The sequence below is a fragment of the Hippopotamus amphibius genome, chromosome 3 (genome assembly GCF_030028045.1).
Source record: "Hippopotamus amphibius kiboko isolate mHipAmp2 chromosome 3, mHipAmp2.hap2, whole genome shotgun sequence".
NCBI classification, from domain to species: Eukaryota; Metazoa; Chordata; class Mammalia; order Artiodactyla; family Hippopotamidae; genus Hippopotamus; species Hippopotamus amphibius.
The window spans coordinates 127,515,828-127,542,761 of NC_080188.1; the positions used below are offsets into that span (position 1 = coordinate 127,515,828).

The 26,934-nt window shown below is 55.0% G+C and overlaps 1 protein-coding gene across 4 annotated transcripts; it reads left to right on the forward strand.

Moving 5' to 3' along the window:
* On the forward strand, window positions 1–26,808 carry RHOD (ras homolog family member D). 4 transcript variants are annotated; one of them, XM_057728920.1, is made up of 6 exons: window positions 1–210; window positions 4,709–4,796; window positions 5,535–5,644; window positions 7,838–7,972; window positions 18,378–18,508; window positions 21,809–26,808. In XM_057728920.1, exons 1-6 carry the CDS (start codon window positions 79–81, stop codon window positions 21,921–21,923), a joined length of 711 nt encoding a protein of 236 aa, XP_057584903.1. In that variant the 5' UTR covers window positions 1–78; the 3' UTR covers window positions 21,924–26,808. The 4 variants fall into 4 exon arrangements, 3 of the variants coding, with proteins under 3 accessions (XP_057584903.1, XP_057584905.1, XP_057584904.1); XR_009052793.1 differs by lacking the exons at window positions 18,378–18,508; window positions 21,809–26,808 and adding exons at window positions 8,684–9,551; window positions 13,199–15,795 and having other exon boundaries at window positions 2–210; XM_057728922.1 differs by lacking the exons at window positions 18,378–18,508; window positions 21,809–26,808 and adding an exon at window positions 13,199–15,798.
* The last annotated feature ends 126 nt before the right edge of the window (window positions 26,809–26,934 follow it).

Below are 26,934 nucleotides of genomic sequence, written 5' to 3' on the forward strand. Positions count from 1 at the left end.
CGCCCCTTCCACATTCCTGCCCCGCCGGCCCCGCGGCCGCAGCTCGGCTCGCGCCGGCCCTGCCTCCGCCGCCCCGCGATGAAGGCGGCCCAGGCCGCGGGCGAGGAGGCGCCGCCCGGCGCGCAGCCGGTCAAGGTGGTCCTGGTGGGCGACGGCGGCTGCGGGAAGACGTCGCTGCTGATGGTCTTCGCGGAGGGGGCCTTCCCCGAGGTGAGTGCCGGCCCCTCGGGCGCCGCGGCTTCGGTGCATCCTTGCCCCTCCGGGGACCGGCGCCCGTCCTGCCTGCCGGCAGAACGTGGGGTCGAAGGCAGTTCTCACTCTGCCAGCGGGAGTGACATCGGCTGTAAAGTGCCAAGAACGGCGCCTACCTGGAGGAGGTGTCCCGGGGACTGTCTTAGGCATCCTGGGGACATAGCGGGTCCTAAGAGAGCACTTGGTGTCACAACATGGCTAAGGGGGACTGACAGCCTTGGCCTCAAATCATGGCTTTGCCCCTTACAGCTGTGTGCCCTGGGGCAAGCCCCTTACCCTCTCTGTGCCTGTTCCCTTAACTGCGTCACAGGAATAATGGTGGTGCCCACCTCCCAGGGTCACGGTGATGAGTGAGTTCATACAGGTCAGGGGCTCAGCTCTGAGCTGTAACAGGAAAGACTCACTGAAAGGTGGCTCGAGTTTCTCTTGGGAGACATCAAGTCTTCCCCCGGCTCTTGCCTGTACAATGCATGTCCCGTGGGCTCAGCCTTGGAGGGTAAGAGCACACCAGCCTCGTCAGACAGCTGAGTTAGCACCTCAGTCTCCTCCAACAAACTCTGGGGCCCTCAGTTCCTTGCTAAGCCTCTGCAAGCCTCCGATCCCTCACAAGACCTCGCCAGGTGGAGAGACTGGAGGGCGGTGGTGAGGTGGAAGGTAAGACTGGGAGAGAGCCCCGAGTGGTACCTGGCACATCCTCGAGGCCTGGGCTTGTGGACTGTCACTCCTTCACCGGCATGCCCACCACCTCTCCAGGAGGACTCGCTGGCGTCAGGACAGGGGCTGGACCCACCCACCCACCCACCATGCCCCCCTCAGCCCGGTTCCCCTGGGAGTCCATGGGCTGCTTCCAGCATCACCTCCCCCACCTGCCCCTGCCGATCCCAGCCCCCTCCAAAGCCCTGGGGTCGGGCAGCGCTGGGGGGTCGGATGGGGGAGGCAGGAGAGGCCAGGCCTGCCAACAAAGCCAGCCTCTCTTTCCACTGTGGCAGCGTCAAGCCGACTCTTGCTTTGTGGTTTTTGGAGCTGACGTCACGTCCTTTGGCCAGTCACAATTTTTGTAGTTGGGGGCAGGGATGTGTTTCCAGGCCCCCAGATGCTGCCTGTGAGAACCCAACAATCACGACACAGTGTGGGGAGTGCCACGGAGAGGCTGGGCCAGCGGGGGCCCGGGAGAGGGACTGGGAGGGGTGGTACCTCACCACCACTGTCCTGGGCTCCTTGAGGGTGAGACCCATCCCAATTGCAGAGAGGTGACAGTGCAGACATGGGCATCTCACCGTTGATGCAGAGGGCATGTTGAAGAACACTCTGGGTGGCCAGGGGAAGGGAGAGCATGCCTGTCACCAGAGGACTGGACCTGCCTGATCTAGGTTTCTCTCCTGTTTAGGGACCCTGATTCCCTGGGACCTCTCTACCTCCAGGCACAAGAGAGACCTCTTCATTTATTTATTTAGTTATTTGGCCACGCTTCACGGCTTGCGGGATCTTAGTTCCCTGACCAGGGATCAAACCCAGGCCCCGGCAGTAAAAGCACGGAGTCCTAACTACTGGACTCCCAGGGAATTCCCAAGAGACCTCTTCATTTAAAAGAAACACAATGCCTGAGAGCTGGCAAGGCCTTCATTTTACAGATGGAAAAACTGAGGCCAGAGAGAAGAGTCTTGCCTCAGGCCACAGGGCCCTGCAGTGGCAGTGCTGGCCCAGAACCCAGGTCTTCCTGCCCCTGACCAGGACACTCTCCACAGCCCCCAGAGCTCTGCCTGCCAGACCAGCCTTCTCCTGCTTCTGCCCCTGGACTCCTCCTCCTGGCAGCCCTCCAAGCCCAGGGAGCCAGCTGCTAGGGTCCTGTATCCCAGGCCTCCTGCCTGCAGCAAAGAGCAGGCTGGGATTTGGAGGGGCCTCAGTGAGCCTCATCTGGCTGTGGCTCAACCTTGGATTCAGGGAAGGGGGAGCAGAGTAGAGAGCTCTGGAGGCAGGGGGACTCCTGGCTGGCACCAGCCCTGCCCAGTCCTGCCTGGCACCTGGTACAACAATCATTCCCACAAGGCCAGAAGACTAGGGGCCCCACAGCAGGCTCGGAGTGGGACAGGGCAGGGAGAACCACCTAGCCTTCCAGACCAGCTGAGTCCTTCCTGATCCCCAACAGGGACTCCCATGGGTGTGCTTCCCTGGGGGAACCCCTGGCTCTCCTCTCTTGAGCTATGTCTGCCATCCTGTAATGATCCGTCCATCTGTCTGTGAGCCCCATGAGGGCAGACCCAAGCCTGAGTCATCTTTGCCCTGGTCTAGCGCAGGTGCGGCCCTGTCTTTCTGGCAAAGGACTGCTCAACGGATAAGATTAGGTGCTTATTGGTTCCATGGTCAGAAAGTGACCCTGCCTGGGCGTTCAAAGAACATGACAGAAGTGTAGACAGAGTCTGCAGGATGACATTCCAGAGTAGAGAGTAAGCCAGAGGAGCAGCCCAGCCCCACGTCGTGGAAGGGGCTTTCCTGCTCACTCCTGCCACCACGGGCTAGAGTTGGTGACCTCAGGAGAGACAGGTGGTCGGGGACAGAGCCTGGCCTCTAGAGCCTGAGAGACCTGGCTCCATCTTTAGCCATCTGTCCAGTGTGTTACCGTGGGCAAGTCACTTCCCCTCTCTGGGCCTCAGTGTCCTCATCAGGAAAATGGGGTTAGTACCGACTTTCCAAGATTACAAGGATCAGAGATGGTACAGGAAAAGGAGCATGCATAGCAGATCCCTAGAGAACGTGGGTGACGGTGTCATCTCCACGGAAACTTGCAAAGTACTGATGTGTGTCTCCCAAGAACTTCGTGGCAGGCTGCCCTGCACCTCAGATCAAGAGGGGTCCTGCCACAGGACCCCTCTACTGGTGAGTGGGTGGCCAAGCTGGGAGCTCAGCAGATGCCGGTGCCTCCATAGTGACAGGCTGGGGAGGCGCTGGGGAACGGACAGTCCTGGAAGGCTGGACGCTGCCCCTGGCAACCAGCCTTCTAAGCGGTGGGCATGTGTGGCGAGCCCCACCTGCCAGCCGGCTTCCCTGTCACACAGCGACACTCTCCTTTAACTAGCGCAGTCACTGGCTCACGGTCACGCAGCTGGTGAAGTGCCAGAGCCCATCCTAAGCCAGGCGCATCTGATTCCAAAGCCAGTGCTCCTAGCCACCGTGTCACACTGTCCCCCACCAGGCCTGAGGGAAGGGGGCAGGGAGGGGGCGTGGGAAGGAGGGTGGAGCCCTTGTCTGTTAGTAGAGGAAGTGCCAGGTGACTAGCGTCCAGGGCGGTTGAACCCCTACCCCAGGACCATCCTCCACTTCTCCTTCTTGCGCAGCTGCCCACGCTGGAATCTGCCGTTCTCCCCTCTGCAGCTTCCCAAATGCCCTGGAGGACCTCGCTGACCCACTGCTCAGAGACTGCCCCTCCCAGTGGCCAGGGCCTGACTCAGAGGGCCAGCAGGCAGGCAGGCTCAAAGTCCTCCTGAGTCACGGGCAGGTGGGGGCCCCACCCGGCATGCGAAAAGGGGAAGACAGGGTCCCCGGGGCTGTGGCCCTACCACCCAGCCCTGAGCAAGGGAGCAAGGCCTGGGTACCCAAGAGCCAGGCAGTCCAGCATGCCCCTTGGTGCAGAGGGCTTGGGTCATGGCAGGGTTTTGAAGACCTCCTCCCCTGTTGCTCAGATCCTGTCAGTAAAACTCCTCCTCTTTATTCCTGCACTTGCGTAAAAGCCCATCCTGCTTTTCCACTCATCCAGCCTTCGTGGAGAGGGGGCGAGCTCAGGCTCTGTGGGCCTGGGATGGAGGGGCCTCTGGCCTGGGTGACCTCCCCCTGGGGCCAGGCAGGGCAGGTGGGAGAGATAGAAACCAGCATCCTGGTTGGATTGTGAGAGGTTGAGGGGCAAAGGAGGCACCCCCCAAAGCTAGGAGCTCCCCAGGGCAGGCGATGAGTCTATTACTTGCTTCCCCATGTCTAGAATCAGACCCAGAGAGGCGGCCCATGAATGAACAAACGAACGTAGGTTAATGTCATCCCAGGCGGAGGGGACAGCAGGAAGGAAGGCTCAGAAATGGGACAGTCTGGACGAGGACAGAGATAAAAATAACAGTCCTGGCACGTGTAGAGTGCTTATTTTCTACCAGGTCCTGTGCTCAGGGCTCCGTGTGAAGCACCTCATCAAATCCTTACAGCAACAGGCTGCGGTGGGGCCTTTAATAGACCCACTTTACAGAAGTGGAGGAGGCCAGGGCGGCTCAGTGCCTTGGGCGGGACCCACAGCTACAAAGTGGCAGCTCTAGGCCTCAACCCCACCAGCCAAATCCCTCCCAGAAACTACTCCACTCTGCTGACTTCCCAAGAGGGGCAGTGCCGCGGGTGTTCCTGGGCTCTGACCTGGGCACCGGGACCACCCCCCTTTCAGAAGCTGCCCTCTTAGCTGCCCCCTTCACCCCTTATTCCTCAGAGCTACACCCCCACGGTGTTCGAGAAGCTCGCCATGAACCTGCAAGTGAAGGGCAAACCCGTGCACCTCCAAATCTGGGACACAGCAGGTGGGTGCAGGGCTTGGGGAGGGCCCCACTCCCTTCCTTCTGAACCAGGGAGGCCAACCAGTCTCCAGGGGACAGGTGTCGGCCAGGATCAGGGCCCCCAGGACCCTGAACCCTCCTCGCTTCGGTACCTGTGTCTGCTGCTTCCCCAGCCCAGGGCAGCCCACCATGTCCTGGAGACAAAGCAGAGCTCTTAGCTCTCAAGGGATGGACTGTTTCTGGCCTCCTGGCTTTAACTTCTGTAAGATCTGTTTGACCTTGACCTCTGACCTCCAGCCTCCTGACCTTACCCACAAGAGGGTTCAGAGTCAAATCTACATCCGAACTCAAAGCTAAATTCAGGGAATCCTAGCAGCCTCCTAACCGTGGTTGGGTTGTGTTATCTTTGCCCAGGTCCCGCCTGCTTCTTTCTTCTCACCTCCCACCCCCCGCCCCAAGCCCAGGGCAAAGCAGGCTTCTGAGTGATGGCCTCAGATAGCCACCACTCCTTCCAGAACAGGGCTGTCTCAGCAGCGGTGTCACCCAGGCCGGGGCTGGCACATCCCGCAGGCAGGCCAGGGGAACACTGCCCCAAGGGGAACATTCACGTGTTGGACCCTGAGGTACAGAACTAGGCCCTGATCCAGCTCACCCCCACCACACCTGCCCCCCGGTCTTGGTTGGAGTGACCTCCCTGATGTCAGGGAGGTACTGACAGTGGGCAGGAGATCTGGAGGGAGTGACCACCCCCATTCTACACAGGGCAAGTCGACTACGACCGCCTGCGGCCCCTGTTCTACCCTGATGCCAGCGTCCTGCTGCTCTGCTTTGATGTCACCAGCCCACACAGCTTTGACAACATCTCTAACCGGGTAGGTACTGGGGGCGGTGGGGGGGTGGGGGGCAGGGCGAAGAGAGGCACAGCCCCATAGCCAGGCCACTCTGCTCCGTCCCTACCCTTGACCCAGCAGACCATCAGAGTTTGGCAGGCCCTGGGTGACACTGAGTCCAATGCCTTTGGCATAAACTTTGGGAAGCTGAGGCTCAGAGTGATGTAATACCCAGGGTCCCCCAAGGATTTGGTGGCAGGGTCTGGACTGGGCCTCTGACTCGCAGTCCAGTGCTCCTTGCTTGCCCCATACCCAGAATGCTGTGGCTCTTTCTACTGTGACCGTGCCTGAGGATGCTGGGCGACCCAGAGGCCCCTGCATCTCCCCAGCCTGGGCCTGCCCAAAGTCACGTGAACCTCCCAGCCACTCTCAGCCTCCATCAGCGTGACTGCTGGCTCCCAGCAGCCTTCCAGGGTGTCCCCCAATGATGTCAGAGGTTCCCAAGGCCGCTCACAGGTGTCAGGGATATGGTCCCTTGGGTTCCTCTGCTCCTGCCGGCAGCCAAAGCCTCGCTCCCGTTGCTGCTAGGGCCTCCATGCACGTGATAATGGCAGGCTCCAGGGTTCCTCAGAGCACAGCCAGTGACAGCGTTAGTGACCATAACCACAGCAATGATGGCAACATTTATTGAGAACTTACCATGTGCCGGGTCCAGTTACGTGTATTCATTCATCTAACCTAAAAACATTATGGAGCAGATACTGTCATCCCCGGACTGGGTCCCTTGCTCCAACATACACATCCATTCAAGCTGTCACCCTGGGATTTGAACCAGGCAGTCTGCTCCACGCAGTCATATGGAAGTACTGGTGGAGCACATCTGTGTGCCCCGGCACTGTTCCAGGCTGGGACCGGGGTGCCAGCAGAGGGCGTGGTGAGAGGTCAGCGGATACTGAATCTGTTTGGAAGGCAGAACCAGACCGTCAGGGCTTCCAGATGGATTGCACATGGGTGGGAGAGAGACATTTGACCAGAGCACCTGGAAGGTGGACTTGCCATTTCCCAAGATGAGAAGGAGCAAGCTAGGGGCAGGGAGGTGGGCGATGGAGGCCCAATGGGCCTCCCAGCGGAGGGTCAGGAGGGTGGGTGGAAAGCCAAGTCTGCAGTTCCTGGGAGGGGGCAGGGCTAGGCAGACCCATTTAGGAGCTGCTGGTGGGGAAGAGCTATGGACTGGGGGGGGAAGGGGGCTGTCACCTGGAGACCTGATGTCAATCAGGAGAGTGGGGGGGGGGGAAGGGGCTGTCACCTGGAGACCTGATGTCAATCAGGAGAGTGGGGGGGGGGGGAAGGGGCTGTCACCTGGAGACCTGATGTCAATCATGGACTGGGGGGCGGAAGGGGGCTGTCACCTGGAGACCTGATGTCAATCAGGAGAGTGGGGCTCTGGGGCAAAGTGCAGACCGGGTTTTGGAGGAGGGGCCGATTGCTGACGTCAGGGCTCAGGTAGGATGAGATCTGAGGATTCCCTGTTGGGTTTAGCAATGTGGAGTCAGGGAGGAGGCCTGTTTCAAGGGCAGTTTTGTGGAGGGGAGGGTCTGCTGGGACCCCACACCGGCCCCATCTGGCTCCAGAGGCCAGACGGTTTGATGCCAGTTTTTCCTGAAACTGAGCAGGCGTGCGTTCCTGGAGATACAAAGCATGGATTCCAGGCTCCCGGGTTAGAGTCCAGACTGAAATAACCAGACCCTAGAGCCTCACATTCCAAAGAGCAGCTGACACAGGACAGGAGCACCCGCTCCAACAGGCAAACAGCTGCTGAAACCATTTTGTGAGCTGCTTTTTTTCTAAAGGCTCACTTGTTTCTTTATATATTTTACCCTGTTGGGGAGTCGGTCACGGGACCCCTTACTTTGCAGAGGTAGGATTCTAGAGCAGGTGGGAACAGGATTCAAATTCTGCCACTTTCAGTTGTGTAACCAAGGCCAAGTTACAGAGCCTCTCTGAGCCTCAGTTAGTGCATCTGTACAATGGGACTGATGAGAGAACTTGCTTCAGAGGGACTTGGGAGGTTAATGAGTTCATTACATGTAAAGTCTTAGCTGGCACAGAGTAGTTCTCCCTACACTGGCTGTGCTAATGATCGCTGTGGGAGTCTACCTGGAGGGCAGGAGAGTGGCCCATTCCCCTGATGGCTCACACCCTTGTCAACCCCCCTCCCCACTCCCCTCCGTGCAGTGGTACCCAGAGGTGAATCACTTCTGCAAGGAGGTGCCCATCGTCGTCGTGGGCTGCAAGACGGACCTGCGCAAGGACACGTCACTGGTGAAGAAGCTGCGGAAACATGGGTTGGAACCTGTGACCTACCACAGGGTAGGAAACCCAGCCTGGGGCACGGCGGGGGGGGGGGGGGGGTGGAGGTGGCCAGGAGAGGGAACCCCTGCGGTAACACTGCTCTGGCCCAGCTCCTCAGCAGCACCCGGCATCGGGCACATGTAGGGTGTGGGTCAAGGTGGGGCTTGTTTGGGAGGCAGTCGTGGTCAAGAACTGCCGGGCTTGGAAGTTTCCAGCTGTGGGATGGAGAGCAAGTGAGGTGCCCATCAGGTGGTCCTGCCCACCCACCGCACAGCCGGGGGGCCTCCAGCTCTTCAGCCTGCAGACCCCTCTCTGCCTACCCACCGCACAGCCGGGGGGCCCCCAGCTCTTCAGCCTGCAGACCCCTCTCTGCCCACCCACCGCACAGCCAGGGGACCCCCAGCTCTTCAGCCTGCAGACCCCTCTCTGCCTACCCACTGCACAGCCGGGGGGCCCCCAGCTCTTCAGCCTGCAGACCCCTCTCTGCCGCATGCCTGGGTCAGGCTGAGACGTTAACCAGCTGATGCCTCGAGAGGCAGAGACCACACCGAGAACTGAGGCAGGAAACTCGATGATGCCATCGATGTGCTTGGTCAGGCCCCGGGGGCAGGAGTGGTGGGTGTCCTAGGAAAACACACCTAGGATGGCCAAGGGGGCCGCGGGGGTGGCTGGACGCGAGGTCCCCAGCGGCATCCACCTGACGGCAGCCCCATCCGCTCTACCTGTTAGGGCCAGGAGATGGCGCGGGCCGTGGGCGCCGTGGCCTACCTCGAGTGCTCGGCTCTGCTGCAGGAGAACGTCCACGCCGTCTTCCAGGAGGCAGCCGAGGTGGCCCTTAGCAGCCGCAGTCGCAACTTCTGGAGGCGGGTCACCCGGAGCTTTTGTGTGGTGACCTGACGGCCTGGGGTCCTCCCTCCCTGACCGCCCCAGCAGCACAGGAAGGAGCTGGGCGCTGACCTTCTGCCCAGTTGGCTGGGCTGGACCCAGTCCCCAGGCTGTGACCACTAAACTGTACCTCAAACAGATGGGCGCCACCGAGGGCTGGGATCCCTGGACTGGAGCGAAACCCCTCTGAGGCCTAAGGGAGGGAGTTCCCGGGCTCACCAGCCCTGTGGAGGGCTAGTGCTGGAGACCCCTGGAATCCCTCCCAGCTCCCAGCCCTGGACCACACATCCTGGAGTGGCCGCACAGGCGCCACCTCGTGGCTATTCCCCGGGCTGCACCTCCAGGACCCGGTGATGCTAGGAGCCTCCAGCCAGAACTCACACCTCACCCTGTCCCCCTTCGCCCTGCCCATCCCAGTGGCACCTGTAACACTAAAATGACATCACTTGTCAGTTGCATCACGCCTCTTGTTTCGAAATGCCTTTACACACACATTCCATGGTGCGTAAGAGCACACCCCATGTAGGCACTGGATCCAGTGTAGCTCCCTGGATCCAGACACGGCTTTATCACTTTAGGACCACGGACAAGTGATTATACTCGGGCCTCTTGTCTGTGAAATGGGACCAATCACAGATGACGTCGTGCAGCTTTGGGATGAGTAAGAGCTCATGAGACACCTGCAAAGAACTTAGCAGGTGCCTGGCACACAGTAAGTGCTCACAGAAGGTTCACAAGTATCACTTTTATTTATGATAGATACAATAGATAATATTCTATAGCTGTAATAGATAATATTCTATAGATGAATAAATGCATAGTCAGGGTTCTCCAGAGAAATAGAACCAATAGGATACATATTGGAGAGAGATTTTAGGGAATTGGCTCACACAATTGTGGGGACTGGCAAGTCTGAAACCTGTATGGCAGGCTGGAGGTCGATATTTTGGGGTTTTTTTTTTTTTTTTTTTTAGTATTTACTTATTTAGGCTGCACTGGGTCTTAGCTGCAGCATGTGGGATCTTCGTTTTTCAGCATATGGACGTCTCAGTTGCAGCATGCATGTGGGATCTAGTTCCCCAACCAGGGATTGAGCCCAGGCCCCCTGCATTGGGAGCTCAGAGTCTTACCTACTGCACCACCAGGGAAGTCCCGATGTTATAGTCTCTAGTCTGAATTCTGCAGGGCAGCAGGCTGGAAATTCAGGCAGAGTTTCCATGATGCTGACTTAAGGCAGAATTCCTTCTTCCTTGGGAAACCTCAGTCTTGTCTTTCAACTGATTGGATGAGGTCCACCCACACAGAACAATCCACTAACACCCACCCCCTCAGTTTCATTAGGAACAGCTCCAGGGGTGGGACCACTTCCTCCAGGTGAGGGCTCATGGCTCAGGTTACAGAGCTGAGCTGAGGCAGAGGAAGTGATGTTAGGGACCTGCTCAGAAAAGCCCACCTGGATTGCAGGCTCCGCTCTAAGGTTTTAATATAAGCTGCTCCGGTGGGAAGCAACTTTTCCTGGCCTAGATTTCTAGCCTGATGGCTCCTCCCCCAAGCACACCCTATGCCCAGAATGTTTTTCCCTCTTCTCCTCTTCCTGTTCCCCCCAGCCCAGTGAGCTAAGCCCAGCTAAGACATGTCCTCTAATTCCCCAAAATACGAGTCCCTGGAGCTCTTAATAGTTATTTTGCTTTGAAGCTTTTCACACTGACTTCTTGTTTGTTTTTTTAATTAATTATTTATTTTTGGCTGCATTGGGTCTTCATTGCTGTGCACAGGCTTTCTTTAGTTGTGGCAAGTGGGGGCTACTCTTCATTGCAGTGCATGGGTTTCTCATTGCGGTGGCTTCTCTTGTTGCAGAGCACAGGCTGTAGGTGCGAGGGCTTCAGTAGTTGTGGCTCGCAGGCTCTAGAGCTCAGACTCCACACTGACTTTTTTTTGTTAATGCACTTATTTATTTATTGGCTGTGTTGGGTGTTCATTGCTGTGCACAGGCTTTCTCTAGTTGTGGTGAGTGGGGGCTACTCTTTGTTGCAGTGTGCGGGCTTCTCTTGTTGCGAAGCACGGGCTCTAGGCATGCGGACTTCAGTAGTTGTGGTACTTGGGCTCAGTAGTTGCGGCTCGCAGGCTCTAGAGTGCAGGCTCAGTAGTTGTGGAGCACAGGCTTAGTTGCTCCGCAGCATGTGGGATCTTCCTGGCCCAGGGATCGAACCTGTGTCCCCTGCATTGGCAGGCAGATTCTTAACCACTGCACCACCAGGGAAGTCCCCACACTGACTTCTTGCACTAGATCTGGGCTTCCCTGCAGTCAGGCTCTTTGTCTCCCTCATATCTTTGTTCCCAGCCCCTGGCTGGAAACGTGGCTTGGCCTCTTGGCATTGCAGGGAGGCAGAGGGTTCCGTCTCTGGAGTCAGTAGCAGATCTGGGTTTGAATCCTAGCCTGGCCATTTTCCAGAGCCGTGTGACTTTATGAGAGTTACACTCTTCAGCCTCAACATTCCATCTGGCAGATGGAGATAATCATGCCCATCCTAGAGGGTTGCTGTGAGGGTGAAGTGACAAAATGCTTGTCAGGTGCCTAGCCCCCTGCCAGGAATAAAGGAGGTATGCAGGAAACATGGGCCGGATCGCATGGAGTAGAGCTGGGCTGGACAGCGTATCCTATACAGGAGGGAAGATGCTGAACCGGGTGTCAGGAGACCTGGGTGCTGTTTCCCTGAGATAACCAGGCACTCCATCATCCATGCCTTCAACAGCCTGGTGTCCAAGGAGCTCTCAGATGTGCCCAAAACACTATGACAAGAACTAGGGGTATTATAGGGACTTCCCTGGTGGTCCAGTGGTTAAGACTTCGCACTCCCAATGCAGGGGGCCCAGGTTCGATCCCTGATCGGAGAACTAAGATCCCACATACTGCAACTAAGCCTGCGCGTCGCAGCCCTCACACTGCAACGAAGACCCAGTGCAGCCAAAATAAATAAAGAACTAGGGGTATCATAGTTATTTTAAAGGGAACCCACAGTTTGTGCCCTCAAAGCCAGGTCTGTTCGCAATGCCACAGAGGAGGGGTCCTAACCCCAGCATACAGGGGTGGTTGGGAAGCTACCGAGAGAGAAGACATTTCCCTGGAAAGAGAGACTGCCCGGTGGGCATGGGTGGGGGGAGGTGATGAGTGCCATCGTGGTGATGTGAGAGTCTGTTGGATGCTGTATGAAGTTTTGCAAGGCAGACAAGACAAGAGGCTCAGGCTACGGAGGCTGAGAGTATTAACTAGAAGGTGATGGAATGATGGGCTTCGTCCCAGAGTGTCAGTCTCCTCACCCGATAAACAGGAGAAATAAATTCTGCCTTGTCTCTTCTCTCTCGGCAGTATTAACAATATCAAGACTGAGATGATTAGATAAGATAAATAAATAGGTATGATGGTTAGATTTAAATGTTGGGACTTCACAGGAATTCCCCGGCAGTCCAGTGGTTAGGACTCAGCGCTTTCACTGCTGTGGCCCCAGATTTGATCCCTGGTCTGAGAACTAAGATCCTTCAAGCTGCATGGCACAGCCAAAAAAAATTTAAATGTCAACTTGACGAGGCCACAGTGCCCAGCTGTTTGGTCAAATGCCAGTCGAGATGCTGTGAAGATGTTTTTTCGATGTGATTACCTTTTTAAAAAAATGGTCTATTTGGCTGCTTAGGGTCTTAGTTGCAGCCTGCAGGATCTTTTAGTTGCATCATGCGAGATTTTCTTTTTTTAGTTACGGCATGTGGGATCTAGTTCCCTAACCAGGGATCGAACCTGGGTCCCCTGCATCGAGAGCACGGAGTCTTAGCCATTGGACCACGAAGGAAACCTCTGATGTGATTACTTATAAATTAGGAGCCTTTGAGTAAAGCAGATTACTTTGCGTAAGTGTAGGGGCCTCATCCAATCAGGTGAAGGCCTTCGAGCATGGAGGTTTCCTGAAGAAGAGGGTCACGTGGCCAGAAGTAGGACTGAAGTTCAACTCTGGCTGTTGCCACACTTCACCCAGAATGCAGGCTGGGAAGTCAAGGTCTGGGAACAACTGCTGCCTGTGGGCAGAGAGGAAGCAGGATGGGGGTCCAGGAGGTGGAAGATCCACAGGTGTGTAGAGGCAAGGGAGGGGCTTCTGGGGCCACTGCACAGAGGGGGAAGGGGGCACAGGCCTGGTCTGATGGGGGCCACTGGAGAGAAGGGTCCCTGCAGGGGACCAGCTGAGGCAGGAACTCAGGCAGCTACTTTCTCTCCAGCCACACCTCCCCCACCCCGCCCCCCACCCATGGCTGCTCTCCTTTACGTTCTTGGAGAGCCATTTGACATCATCCTGTCTCCCATTGAATTGCCAGCTCCCTGAGAGCACGGACTGGGTTTGCTGGAATCCCCTGTGCCTCAAACAGTGCCTTGCATGGAGGAAGCGCTAAAGAAATATGCAATGAATGGACCAATGTCACGAAGCAATGCCTCACTTCAGGCCCTCAGCTGCTCCTGCCTGGACCACTTCAGAATTCTCCCAGCCTCCAGGCTCTTGGCATCCTTCATCCTCCTCACCATCAGGAATCTTCCAAAGCACAGATCCAGTCACATCACCTTGAGCCTTCTGCAGCCCGCCTGCCCAGAGGAGGTCTAACTTCCCCAGGTGGGGACCTGGGAGGTCTCTCGCATCTGGCTGAAGCCCACCCTCTCCACCTTATGCGCAGGACACCTGACGCTCCAGCCACACCCAGGGTAGCTGGACCAGCCTCAAGTCTCTGCTCAGGCTGTTTCCCCACCTCGGCCTGTCCTTCCTCCCAGTGACTGCTTGTTCAAACCACTCCTCCACCCCCGGATCCTTCAGGGTCCAGCTCAGACACCACCTTCTCCAGGAAGCCTGTGGATCTGCCGGCTTCTTCGCTCCCACATCACGAACCCGCCTGCACATCAGAGCGTTTATTGTCTTTGCGTGGGCCCCTTGGCTAAGCAACTGGGCCTTTGTTCCCGTGCTGTGGGAAAGGCCAGGTTGGACTCCTTAAGATGACATGTCTGGTGGCGGGAACAGGCAGGATGGCCGGGAGGGCGGAGGCGGGAGCAGGAGACCAGTTGGGCAGCTGCAGACACCCAGACATGAGAAACAAGCCACCACAAGCCAAGGCCGGGTGACTGCTGGGCTGGGAAGCTGCAGCTGCAGAGAGGGTGGACTGCGGGAAGGGTGGGGACACTGAGAGTGAGGGAAGAATGCAGGTCTCACCCCTGAGTGCGTGAGAAGGCCAGCCCCTTCCCGAGACACCTGCGCTGCAGGAGGTGGGAACCACCGGGTGGCTGGTTTCCAGCTTCAGGCCCCCAGCCATCCCGGCCACCACACAGGCATCCAGGTGTCCCCACAGGACAGGGTGAGTGGCAGCACTTGGAGATGCCCAGCCGAGGAGCCAGGGTGGTTATTACGGGTGTTTTTCTCCTCCTCCTCCTCCTCTTCATCCGCCAAGCCCCACTTTCAATTCCTCACAACCCGCCTGGCAGGGCAGGCGCGGCCAGACGAGTGGGAGCCTGGGGAAGGCGCAGCCCAGAGGCCATCTGGGATCAAGAGCCACAAACCAGTGTCTTCATTTCTCCACACCGCCTCCGCCCAGCCTTGGGGGTGTCTGCCGGGAAGGCAAGGGGTAGGGGTGGGGACCCCAAGTCATCTCCCCCAGGACAGGCCACTCCCTGGCATCCTCAGGCAGGGAGGGTGGGGCACACTCTCTGTGAGTCATGAAGCTTTCCTCTCCCCTCTGCCCGGACAGCACCCTGGGCCCCACATCTGGGTGTGGGAAGGGGTGGGTGGCTGGCAGATCACCCACTTCAGGCCACCCTCTTTGCTCTCTCCTGCCTTTTGCTCTTGGAGGCCCTTCCTTTGGAGGATGAGAACCAACAGCTCCCACAGCTCCCACGAAGTCATCCCGAAGCCACTAGCTAGGGATCCAACAGAGCCAGAGACCAGACAGAGGGCACAGAGATCCAAAACAGAGTGGAATAGCGGACCACCCACCCTACATTCCGGGGCCTGATCCCCAAGCTAAGTGCTTCTGATAAATAGGTCAGATTATGGAAAGCAGGGGATTTTCCTAGTTTCAAATTCTGGTTCTGCAATTTACCAGCTCCGTGACCTTGGAGGAGTCACTAGGGTTCCCTTTGTGTCAGTTTCCTTATCTGTAAAATGAGGGTAAGAGTAGGACCTACCAGGGCTTCCCTGGTGGCGCAGTGGTTAAGAATCTGCCTGCCGGCCATCATCAAAAAGTCTAGAAACAATAAATGCTGTAGAGGGTGTGGAGAAAAGGGAACCCTCCTGCACTGTTGGTGGGAATGTAAATTGGTACAGCCACTATGGAAAACAGTATGGAGGGTCCTTAAAAAACTAAAAATAGAACTACCATATGACCCAACAATCCCACTACTGGGCATATACCCTGAGAACACCATAATCCAAAAAGAAACGTGTACCACAATGTTCATTGCAGTACTATTTACAATAGCCAGGACATGGAAGCAACCTAAATGCCCATTGACAGATGAATGGATGAAGACGATGTGGCACATATATACAATGAAATACTACTCAGCCATAAAAAGGAATGAAACTGAGTTATTTGTAGTGAGGTGGTTGGACCTAGAGTCTGTCATACAGAGCGAAGTAAGCCAGAAAGAGAAAAACAAATACCGTATGCTAACTCATATATATGGAATCTAAAAAAATGGTACTGATGAACCCAGTGACAGGGCAAGAATAAAGATGCAGTTGTAGAGAACGGACTTGAGGACATGGGGTTGGGGGCGAAGGGGAAGTTGGGATGAAGCAAGAGAATAGTATTGACGTATATACACTACCAAATGTAAAACAGATAGCTAGTAGGAAACTGCTGCATAAAACAGGGAGATCAACTTGATGATGGGCGATGACTTAGAGGGATGGGATCGGGAGGGTGGGAAGGAGCCACGGGAGGGAGGGGATATGGAGATTTATGTATAAATACAGATGATTCACTTTGTTGTACAGCAAAAACTGGCACAACAATGTAAAGCAATTATATTCCAATAAAGAGCTTAAAAAAAGAATCCTCCTGCCAATGCAGGGGACACAGGTTCGAGCCCTGGTCTGGGAAGAACCCCCCCCCCCAAAAATAAAACGGGTAGGACCTACCTCCTGCAGTTGGATTAAATGAGTTAATGCAACTAGTGCTTATTCACTCCACAGTCACTAACTGCAACTAGAGTTAGTGACTGAAGTGAGGGGTTATTTGCTGTGTGACATTGTTGCAGGGGCTGCAAAGCTGGGACAAGGGTTGGTCCCCCTCTTCCCAATCTGGATCCCAGGCCTGAGAAGGAGCACAGACCCTCCTGATGACAGGGATGGGCAGCCTCAGAGGGGAGTGGATGTGGAGTACAAGGCAGAAGGCTTTCTGCAAGGCTGGCTGTGAACCCTCTGGGGGAGCTGGGAGGATGGGTTGGAACTTCCTCCAGGGCTCATGTTTGCCGAGGGGACACCAAGTCTGGTCCAGGGCGGAGCGCAGGGGTGGAGGAGGGAGCAGGATATGATCCTTGCCTTCCCAGCCTCCATCCTCTGTGGGAGGTCCAATGCGGACACAACCAACGGGGGAGGGGAGTGTCTGAGGTTTGCTAAGCCGCTTGCTCTTGCCATTGTGTTAAATGGGAAGGGACCTGGGGATCCCAGGGTGGGGGTGGGGGGTGTCCATGAACAACAGACACATCGAACTCACCCCTCACACCCAAGCATCTGAGACAGAGTTGCTCTAGGAATGCTGCTCCAGGACTGCTGCTCCTGTCTGTCTACCAGAACAGCATCACAAAGTCCTGTCTGGCCAGGCGCTCTACGTGACAATCTGCACATCCTACCCCATTCAGTCCTCACCATCCCGCCACAAACTGAGGAAGCAGTTTCAGAAAGCTAAAGAGTGGGACCAAAAGCAATGAGTGGCAGAGGTGGGCACTTGGACACGGACAGGACAGGACGGGACTCCCAGCCCCAGCTCCTGACCGCTCTGGGCACTGGCCAGGTGGCTGGACCTTGACCAGCAGAGGGCAGCAAGGCCCAAGGAGAGGCGACTTTCCCCAGCATGGGGAGGCTGGCCAGGTGTGGAGAGCAACCTCATCGCACCTGCCTGGGGACGCACCACCCCCACCGGCCACCACCCACTGAGCCGGGCCCACCCCAACATTTTACTGAAGACATGATAAGCTCAGAGTGGCCAAGCGACTTGACCATTTGGCCAATCTGAGCAGACCTAGGATGAAAATTATGCTGTCCTGAGTCTGTCATGGCGCTAGGGTTCTAGGGTTCAAATCCCAATCCTGTGCTCACCACCTCGCTGGTTATAGTCCAGTGCATGGTCCAGAGTGAGATCAAAGGAGACAGCTCGGCAAAGAGTTTCCCATGAGGCCATGCACCCAGTCTCATCTAATTTCCTCTGCACTACACCTGAGGAGGCAGTTTAGGATTGCGGGGTCTCAGTCACTGCCCTCCTCTCCCCTGATCCCACCCCAGAATTTGTGACATAGTTCAGGAGATGATCAAAATATTTAAGAATGTCAAGGAACCCCAAGGGGGGACTTCCCTGGTGGTCCAGTGGGTAAGACTCTGCACTTCCAATGGAGGGGGCCTGGGTTCGAGCCCTAGTCAGGGAACTAGACCCCACATGCCACAACTAAAAAAGATCCTGTGTGCTGCAAATAAGACCCCATGCAGCCAAATAAATACATAAATTCTTTTAAAAAAAGAAAAAGGAACCCAGAGGGAGTGCTGCCAGAAAGGAAGGTGCTGCAAGTAGCACCTGGGGGCGCACCCTGCTGGCTGCGGCCAGAACCTCCGGCGGCGGGAGAAGGAGGGAAGGGAAGAAGGGGAGGATCTGGAGGACCCTGGGGTCATTTCTGCTGGAGAACCAGCCCACAAGGAGACCCAGACCCTGTGATGGGGGCAGGCGGGTGCTGGGAAAAGTCAGCGGAGCTGTGGACTCTTTTCTTCCTGTCCTCCCAGGAGCTGAAGGCGTTGAGTCATGTGACAAAGGGCTGTTTCCACTGCACCAGAAGGTGCAGCCCTCAGGACTTCCCTCTCTCCCAACCCTGCCACTTTAGACATCCTGATCTCTCCACTTCTTTTCACTTCCCCATCCCAACTCCTTCCCCTCAAAAACAAACAAACAAACAAAAAATACCAAAAAACAAAAAAAACCCCAAGGCCTGATAAAGAGAGCTATTATCACAGTCGCGTGCTCTAGGTCCACCTCAACTGCAACTTCCCATTCACCTCACCTACATCCCCGCCCCTTCCCCCAAGCCCAGGACAACCTTGATCACAGGGTGCAGGAGCAGATATAAATGTCCCCGCCATTCTAGTAGTGACCTCTAGTCTCATGTTTCCCACTCCTTCCTCCTGCTTCCTGGCATCTCTTCCCAGATGAGCTCTGCTGTTGGTTGTAGCTGTTGCATTTGTTTTGGTTGACCATTCATACATTCAATAATTGTTTATTGAGCACTTACTATAAAATCCTTGCCTCCCAGCTTAGTATCTGGACCCTCTCTGGTTTCTTGGTCCTCTGTGGAGCCTTGCTGGGAAGCAGCATCCCTTTCTCTGTGGAAGTCAGACCACCCACTGGACTAACTGGATGCTCATCCTCTCCTGACTCTGGCAGGTAGGACATCACCAGTATCAAGTCACCTGCTAGTCCCCTCACTTAGGACTTTGAATCTGGGCAAGAGACAAAAAGGAATGTTTAAATTTGTTCCAGTGACACTGGTGATATTTCTTTTTCTTTAACAAGTATATGGTGCTTACTACCACAGACAGCAACCAGTGGCTGGAATCCGAGTGGTGAAGACCAGATCCCTGGCCCTCCTATTGACTCTGAGAGTGATCAGCCTTTCCAGAAGCCTCTTTCCTGCTGATATTAACCACTCCCTTCTGATGTTCACAGCCTCTGAAAAGCTTTAAGTGGTTGAGATCCCATATTAAGGAAAAATTGGAAAATATAAAAAAATTAGGATTTGAATTACTCTCAACTTCATAGTCACCCAAAACAACTATTGATAAATGCATATTTTTCTCTTTTTTTCTATGAAAAAAACCTTTCCGTAGTTGTAATCACACTGTCACACAAATTCTTCCTTTTTCATTAAACATTTTAGCCTGAACTATTCCTATATTCCAAACAACTTGTGAATGTCATTCAATTTTTTGGAATAATTTTAGATTTAAACAAGAATTACAAAAGTAGTACAGAGTCCCCATATACCTTTCACCTGGCTTCCCCTAATGTTAACATCCATTTATCAAAACTAAGAAATTAACTTTAATACTGTTAATTAAACTCCAGACTCTATTCAGGTTTCACCAGTTTTTTCACTAATGTCCTCTTTCTGTTCCAAGATCCAGTCTAGGAGACCACAGTGCATTTAGGTGAATGTCGCTCTTAGTGGCCGCGTATTATTTCATCTAGTGAATATTCTAAAGCTTTAAAAAACCTATTGCCTGTTGTAAATTTATTTGCATTGTGTCTAGTTTTTCTGCCACTAAGAAAGTTTACTTGAAAACAACAAATGCTATTTAAGTAGTAGCCCTGCTGATCAGCAGTATCTATTATTTGATCAAGGGCGCTGTTCACTCCCCCCACAGCCGTGCACACACACCAGGGTGCCAATAAGGAAGCAGAGGCTAGGAGCCCCGCCCAAGGTCAACGTGCTGGCAGGACGCAGGTCTTCCTGCAGGACTGGAGTGACTGCCCTCAAAGTGAGACTCTGTTCCATCAAAGTGCTAGGAGGCTTTTATTCAGAATTGTTAAAGAGGACCCAGGAATTGGTAAAATAGAGAAAGATTTTGGAGAAGGAAAAACTCTTTCTGGATTCTTCTATGCCACTTTTAGTTTCAGATACATTGATTTCTTGTCAGATCAAGATCAGTAAACAGGGGCTGGGACTTACCTGGTAGTACAGTGGTTAAGAATCCGCCTGCCAATGCAGGGGGCACAGGTTCAATCCCTGCTCCAGGAAGATCCCACATACCTCGAAGCAACTAAGCCCGTGCACCACAACTACTGAGCTTGTGCTCTAAAGCCCGCAAGCCACAACTACTGAGCCTGCATGCTGCAACTACTGAAGCACGAGCTCCTAGAGCCCATGCTCTGCAACAAGAGAAGCCACCGCAATGAGAAGCCCGCGCACTGCAAGGAAGAGTAGCCCCCACTCACCACCACTAGAGAAAGCCTGCACGCAGCAACAAAGATCCAATGCAGCCAATAAATAAATAATTTTTAAAAACTTAAAAAAAATCTTAAAAAATAAATAAAAATTAAATCAAAGTAGTCACCTGGAGAAATCTTCCGAGTTGGTTGGATGTCCTATTATCTATGCCGGGGCAGAGGCCCCACATTCTTTTAGCTGAGGGCCTCTAGAAACCCTAATTATCGGGCTTGAGTGACACCCCCACCCCCAACCTAGATGGCAAAATGGCTGAGGGCAGGTCCCAGAGACTTAGCGACACCCCCCTCCCACGCCCACCCCCCACCCCGGGTCTCCTTCAGTGCAGACAATATTCATTAAGTGCACGTGGACTAAGGCTGGAACTGCTCTATTTCCAGGGGAGACAGATAAGATGGGTGCAATTCACACCTACTTGTGAAATTCAAGCTCCCGACTGGAGCAGAGACCCAAGTGAACCCACAAGACCTCCTGAAGTTTAAACAAACAGATGCTGGCGGCTGACAATAGAGATGTAAACAGCCCCTGGTGGGTTTGCCCACAGGTTTTCACTCTCACTGCCTCCCGCCAGCCCAAGCCCAACTTCCCCTAGCCCAGGAGTCAGGGGAAGTCAGTTACTGACAGTCAATTATCCAAACACAGGTTCAAAGCACATCTAAGCACTGTGTCCTAATGAGCTCAATTCGGAGCCCCAGGGCACAGCCCTGCCCCTGGGCTGACAACTTGCCTGAGTGACCCTGGTTTTGAGAGCCCAGGACACTGGCCCACCCCTCCCAGGGTCTCTGGGCTTTGGGCAGAGCTGCTCCCAGGGCCTCTTCCAGCTCACTTGGCCCCTCTTCTCACCCTGCAGCAGGCCTCGTCCGCAGAAAGGATTATGCAGGTATTAAAAGCTTGCCAGGGCAGGGCAGAAATTGCAGGGCTCCTGTCAGAGAGGCGAGGGCACCTGCTGGGACACAAGGCACAGCCAGAAAGGGCCCTGGTCCCCTGAATCCTCCTGGCCAGAGCCTCCCTATGCCTCTGGCCAAAATTCTATCCAGTCCAGCCTCACAGGGCAGGGGTCTGTGGCCACCTGTGCATGAGGCTGGGACCTGGAGTGGGGGTCATGGTAGAGGTGAGAGAAGAATTTCAGGTTAAGCCAGGCAGGATGGAGGGATCCCTGGAGAATTTCTGCAGCTGCCCAGGGTGGAGCAGGACAAAGTGAAAACCACAGGTGGGATGGGCCTGCAGACCCATCTAGAGAGAAGATGCTCAAGTTCATGTTGAAAGCTAGTCAGGGCCAGGACAGAGACCCTTCACCTAAGGGCAAAGGCCCAATTTGTTCCCACCCCAGCTCCCTTCTCCCAAAGCTGCTCTGTCAGCTCCAGTCAAGTACACACCTGACACCTAGGACATCAAGGTCACCCAGAGCTGTGGGCAAGACCCAGGCCAAATCTCCCTGTTGGAGGGACCCTGCCCCCACAGTCATGTACCCCACTTTTTAGAAGAGGCTTCTGCTCCAGTCGCATTAGCTGCTGGAGCCTTGCAGACGAGCCTCCCCAAACTGCTGGGATCCAAGGGAGACTGGAGGCAGTGTGTCTGTGGGCACAGAGCAGCCTTCTCACAGCTGGGCCATCCTTTGCTGCCTGTCCTTTGGCTGCAGCCCCTGCAAACCCAGGGCCCATCCAGGCACAATTGCTAAAGGAGTTAAAGGCACCTTGGCCCCTGGCTGGGTTCTCACTCTCTCTTGCTCTCTCCCTCAGAAAGAAGCAGAACTTCAATTTAATAACCTTGCCTCATGCCTACCCTGGAGAATCTCGAGATGAAAGCAAGCTTGGGCGGGGTAGTCCAAAGTATCTCCAGAAGAGCACCCCGTGAGGCTCAGCTCTTTCTATCCAGTGCAACACCTCACCACCCAAAAAGCCACAGCATCACCCCAGGCACAGCTAAGCTGGGAAGGCTCAGGGCTTCGTCCCAGGAATTGATGTCCTCACACTTGTCACAAGACCGTGGGCTCCCAGGCCCTGGCTACGCCCCGGAGAGCACACTGCTGCTAGCCTGTTGCCTGAAACTCAACATCCTCATGCACAACGTTGATCAAAGAGGACAGCAGACATCTGGGTGATGGGGCATGGGGGCATTTTCTAGCTGATAACTGTAGCACGTGTGTTAACTGCAACCTGCTGAACCTTGTACGAGAGAGGAGGGGGAAGAGGGGTGGGCAGTTGTGACTGCTGGGCCTGGAGGAGACAGGAGCCTTTAGCCTGGGCACTGAGTGGACGGGAGCCGGGAGCTGGCAGGCAAGAGGGAGGGAGGGGAGTGTGGAGGGGGTGGATGTGGGAGCAGGGTCTGCTTTTCCAAAGGAGGATTCAGACCTCACTGCCCTCCTACTTCCTGGGTCTTCCTCCGCTCCCAGGCTGCTGTCACACACTGCATGGCAGCTGTCACCTGCCTCTGCTGTTGTTGTGGCCTTTTTGATCTCCTCCACTGGACTGTGGTTCTGTTTGAAAGAAAGGCGGGCAGGGTCTTCCTCAGCCTTTGCAAACCTAGCACTTGCTGGTGCCTGCCAGTGACACCAGGTTGGGGTCCTCAGCCATGTCATGTGACGTGTCTCATCCCCAAGCCTGCAGCCTTGCCTGGCACCCGGGGAAAACCGTGCTTCTGCACTCCACCCATGTCTGGCCATCCTTCTGCAGCCATCTAAGCAGCCACCTGCCCTCTGAGAACTTCATTGTATGTCACTTGTCATTCAACACACATGGCCATCTGTGTGTTAACAGAGAAGGAACACGCTCGCTTGTATGTTTAAATAATCTTTCCGCAGAGGCTGGGAACACAGGCCTGGGAACCATGCTACCTGGGTTCAAACCCTAGTGCTGCCTGTTCAAGCCACATGACCTTGGGTAAGACCCTTAACCACCTGGGACTTTTCCCTCAGTCTCTGAAGTAGGGTAATCATTACACCTCCTCATGGGGAGTTTAGGATCCGTGTGAAGAGCTGGGACAGGGTTGGGCCCTCAATAAAAGCGAATGGTTGGACTTCCTAGGTGGTGCAGTGGTTAAGAATCCGCCTACCAATGTAGGCGACACAGGTTCGATTCCTGCCCCAAGAAGATACCACATGCCACAGAGCAACTAAGCCCGTGTGCTGCAACTATTGAGCCTGCACTCTAGAGCCTGTGAGCCACAACTATTGAGCCTGTGTGCCGCAACTATGGAAGCCCATGCGCCTAGAACCTGTTCTTTGCACACAGCAACGAAGAGTAGTCCCCACTAGCTGCAACTAGAGAAAGCCTGCGTGCAGCAACACAGCCAATAAATAAACCAATAAATTTATTTTTTTAAAAAGCAAATGGCTTAGAGAGTATCTCTGGCAGCAGGTAGAGACCCGGCTGGTGGCTGTGGGGCCCCCTGGGAGCAGGAGGTCCGGTGAGATGCTGCTACCCTCGGGCCTCCACTCACCTGTCTCCTTCCTCTTGCCACGCCCCCAGAGCCCAGCAGGCTGCCTTCAGGCAGGCCGGCTCCTCTTGGAGGAGCACAGAAGGTTCCCCCCCCAAATGACCTTCCTTTACCGCATCTGCAGATTTGAATTCAAAATCCATCATACCTTGTGAAGGCTGTTGCTCAAATCTGATGAAATTTTCTTTGGGGAATTGACAGTGCTCTTCTAGTGCTCGCTGCCCCTATCCTAGTTCTCTCTTCTCTCAAAGAACCCACAGAGCTTCCTCGCCACTGCATTCTGCAGCCCTAAGTGTGGTGGCCCACCCATGGCCCTTTGGCAGGCCCCATTCTGTGTCTCTGTCCCGGGGCTGCTCAGGCTGCTAACTGCACATGGGCCAGGCAGTGAAAGTGCCAGGGGCCCAGGGCCTCTGGAGGCAGCCCTCAAGCAATGACAGAGGGTAGCTGGTGGATAAATGACACTTTGAGGCCTGTGCTGCACCGTCTCCCACAGGCCCCAGCCGGGCTGAGCTCAGTGGCCCTCTGCAGTAGTTTTGATGATGTGCCCTCTGTCAGCCTTATTTCCCTGCTCTCCTGTCTGTGCTTCCCAGACCACTTCCCAAATAAACTTACACTTGTGTCTTTGTCTCAGGGTTTGCTTCCAGGTGAACTCAAACTAAGACACACTCACTTGCTTCCATGAAGACCAGGGCCTCCTGTGTTTGTCTACCTGTCCTCAGAACCTAGCACATAGCATCTGGCATTTAGGAGACTAAAGAGGTGAACTGTGGTCCTTCCAAATTCTTGCACAGGCTCCACGTCTGCAGAGGAATCCGACAGCACTCTCAACCTTTAATTAACAGGACTGAACTCTCAGATTGTCAGAGTTCTTGGTTGCAAACAACAGAAACTGACTCCAGCTAACCAAAGTGGAGAAGAATTTAAGGGCAGCGTGTATGTGCAAGTGTGGAGGTGGAGGTTGGGGTGAGGTAGCTCCCAGAATTGATGAGGGGCTGGGGGACCAGGTTTTGGTTGGTGGGGAGCCAGGGAGCTCTGTGGCCCCACTGCTAGTGACTTAGTAGGAATAGGCTGCCAGGTAGGCGTGACCTCCACTTTCCCCCGCATCCTAAGGTCTCCTGCTTGGGTGTCAGCATCCTACCAGAGAGGGTCTGCTGGGTCAAACCTATGCCACGAGCCACCCCCAGCGGCACCAGGTGAGGGGAGGAGGGGCTGGCCCTTTCAGCTTCCACAGAGGGAAGATGCCAGCACTCTCCTTGAAGACCACCAAGGGGGAATCTCCGGGAGAGTGACTGGGGTACCTGTAGGAACAGCCCCTTTGTATAGGGTTGGGTGGAGACCACGAGAGAATGCAGTGTTCATTAGCTTTGCTTCACTCCTTCTCTCCCACTCATGCAGCGAAGCTTGGCGCATACAGGTTCCACCACCCTCCTCACTCGTGCCCTCTGCCGAGCACTGGTCTTTTTCTGCCGCATTTTGACTTCTCTTCCCATTTGTCGGTCACCTTCTCACTCTAGTCTCTGACCATCAACCCTGCTCATTACTATCTCCTCCCCCAGGTGTCCAGCCTCCAGCAATGAATGGCCTGCTGGGTGCCTGGTGCTGCTTTTCTCAGCTCTTGCCTGGAGCATACGGTACACGTCTCTCTAGAGCCTTCTGTGGCTGTCAGTGACCAATCCGTTCCCACCCAGGGTTAACTCGCCACCAGCTCCTTCTCCCTGGGCCCTCTTGCTTCCTCTTCCTCTTCCAACTCCACCCACTGGCTGGGTCTTCCTGGCAAAGTGACTCAACATCCCCTGCCTCCCACCATTTCATCCCATTTGAGTTACTTCTGATGGTTGATAGTTTACTTTTACAAATTCCACCTCTTTCCTGGCAATCCCTCTCGTCGGCCCGTGTCCTCAGCCACTATGCGGTGGCCCGCTCTCACGTTATCTTCACGAGCATTTACTGAGTGAGAAGATGGCTATTTTCAAGGCCTGATTCCAGACACAGTGGAGGAAACAAGCACACGTTAAGCCTTCAGATGGCTTCCTCCCCCAGAGGGAGAATAAGATATACTAGGGATTTTTAACTGCAAGAGGGCTTGTGGTAAGTGCCAAACCAGGTGGGTAGGCGCTGCGGGAATTCACAGGGGGCAGCAGGGAAGGCATGGTACACGGGTTTGGGGACAGAGAAGGGCATGGGGAGGAGGAAGCATAGCCGAAGCCTGTTTGGAAGGGAGGATCAGGTAGGAGACCTCGTTCCTCATGGGAGAGTCTGGGCAGGGGAAGCTCCAGCAGTGAAGTTGCTGGCCAGGTGGTGCGGGAAGGTTGGGGCAAAAACTCCTGTTTATCTGTCAGCTGGGGCCACCCGGCCCCCGCTTTGGATTCTCAGCTCTCCTTTCTGTGTGGTGCACCTGCTGGGTTCTCACCGACCTCTGGCATGACTAGTGGTCACAGGAAGTGGGCTTGGGCTTCCCGCTGTCCCTGGCACTGCTCCTCCCTCCAAGGAAGCTAAGAGTAGTAAGATGTGGCTTCTGTCAGAGAGAAAGGGGCTGGAATTCAAAGCCTACCTCAACTACACTTCCTTCTCCACCTCGAGACTACTGTTCCAAGGGTTTTCAAGTGTCAACTCCCTCAACCTCTTGCATTCACGCCCTCCAAATCACGTCCCTCACTACCTCTCTCCAGGGTCAGAGGAAGGCGTGTCTTCTCTCAGCTGGAGCTCATCTGGGGGCCAGTCTGCCACCCTGACTGTCCCACACTGAGCATCTCCTGCCCTTATCCCTTATTTCCAGGTTCCGCTTCTAAGCCCTTTATCTCTCCTGACACCTTCTTGTACGCCACACACAAGCTTGTTTCTCCCCATCTGCTCTTCTCTTCACAGCCGTGTTCCTTTGAAAGAAGGGTGTAGGCGCCCCATCTCTTCTTACTTTCCAATCATTCTCACCTGATTGCATTCTGACTCCGCCACCCCCAACTGCACTGACACTGCTGGCAAAGGTGATGTCATAGCGGCTCCCCCTCCAGGGATGGTCTTCCAGCTTCATCTCACCCCAACCCCTCCCTCCTGCCTGACACTCTCCTCCACGCTGCTTTTGTTCTCTGTGTCCTACCTCTCTGGTCTTTCCTTCTCAGCTGTTTTCACAGGCTCCTTTTCCTCTGTGGGTCACTGCCTACATCCATTCATTCTTCAAGCAGTAACTGAGCGCCAACAGTGGGCCGGGCACATTCCTCCCTGATGTGGCCCTGGGACTCTGGCCTCCTTCTACACTTTCCATGGGCCTTCTTGTCCACCCCATGGTTTTAACCTGGTGCTTCTGATTCCTGGGTCTCCAAATTGGGTGCAGACTGCTCTCCACTGCAGTCCTTACAGAGCCTCTCAGACTTGAGTGCCAATAGGACCCTACCTTTCGGCCCTGCCCCCCTGCTTCTCTTGGATTTCCCACTTC

Bases quoted from the DNA above. Each gene is read 5' to 3' on its own strand.
- RHOD (XM_057728920.1), top strand. From the start codon at position 79: ATGAAGGCGGCCCAGGCCGCGGGCGAGGAGGCGCCGCCCGGCGCGCAG. The intron at 211-4,708 runs GTGAGTGCCGGC...CTTATTCCTCAG, and splicing joins CGGAGGGGGCCTTCCCCGAG to AGCTACACCCCCACGGTGTT. The intron at 18,509-21,808 runs GTAGGACATCAC...TCTCTCCCTCAG, and splicing joins TCCTCTCCTGACTCTGGCAG to AAAGAAGCAGAACTTCAATT.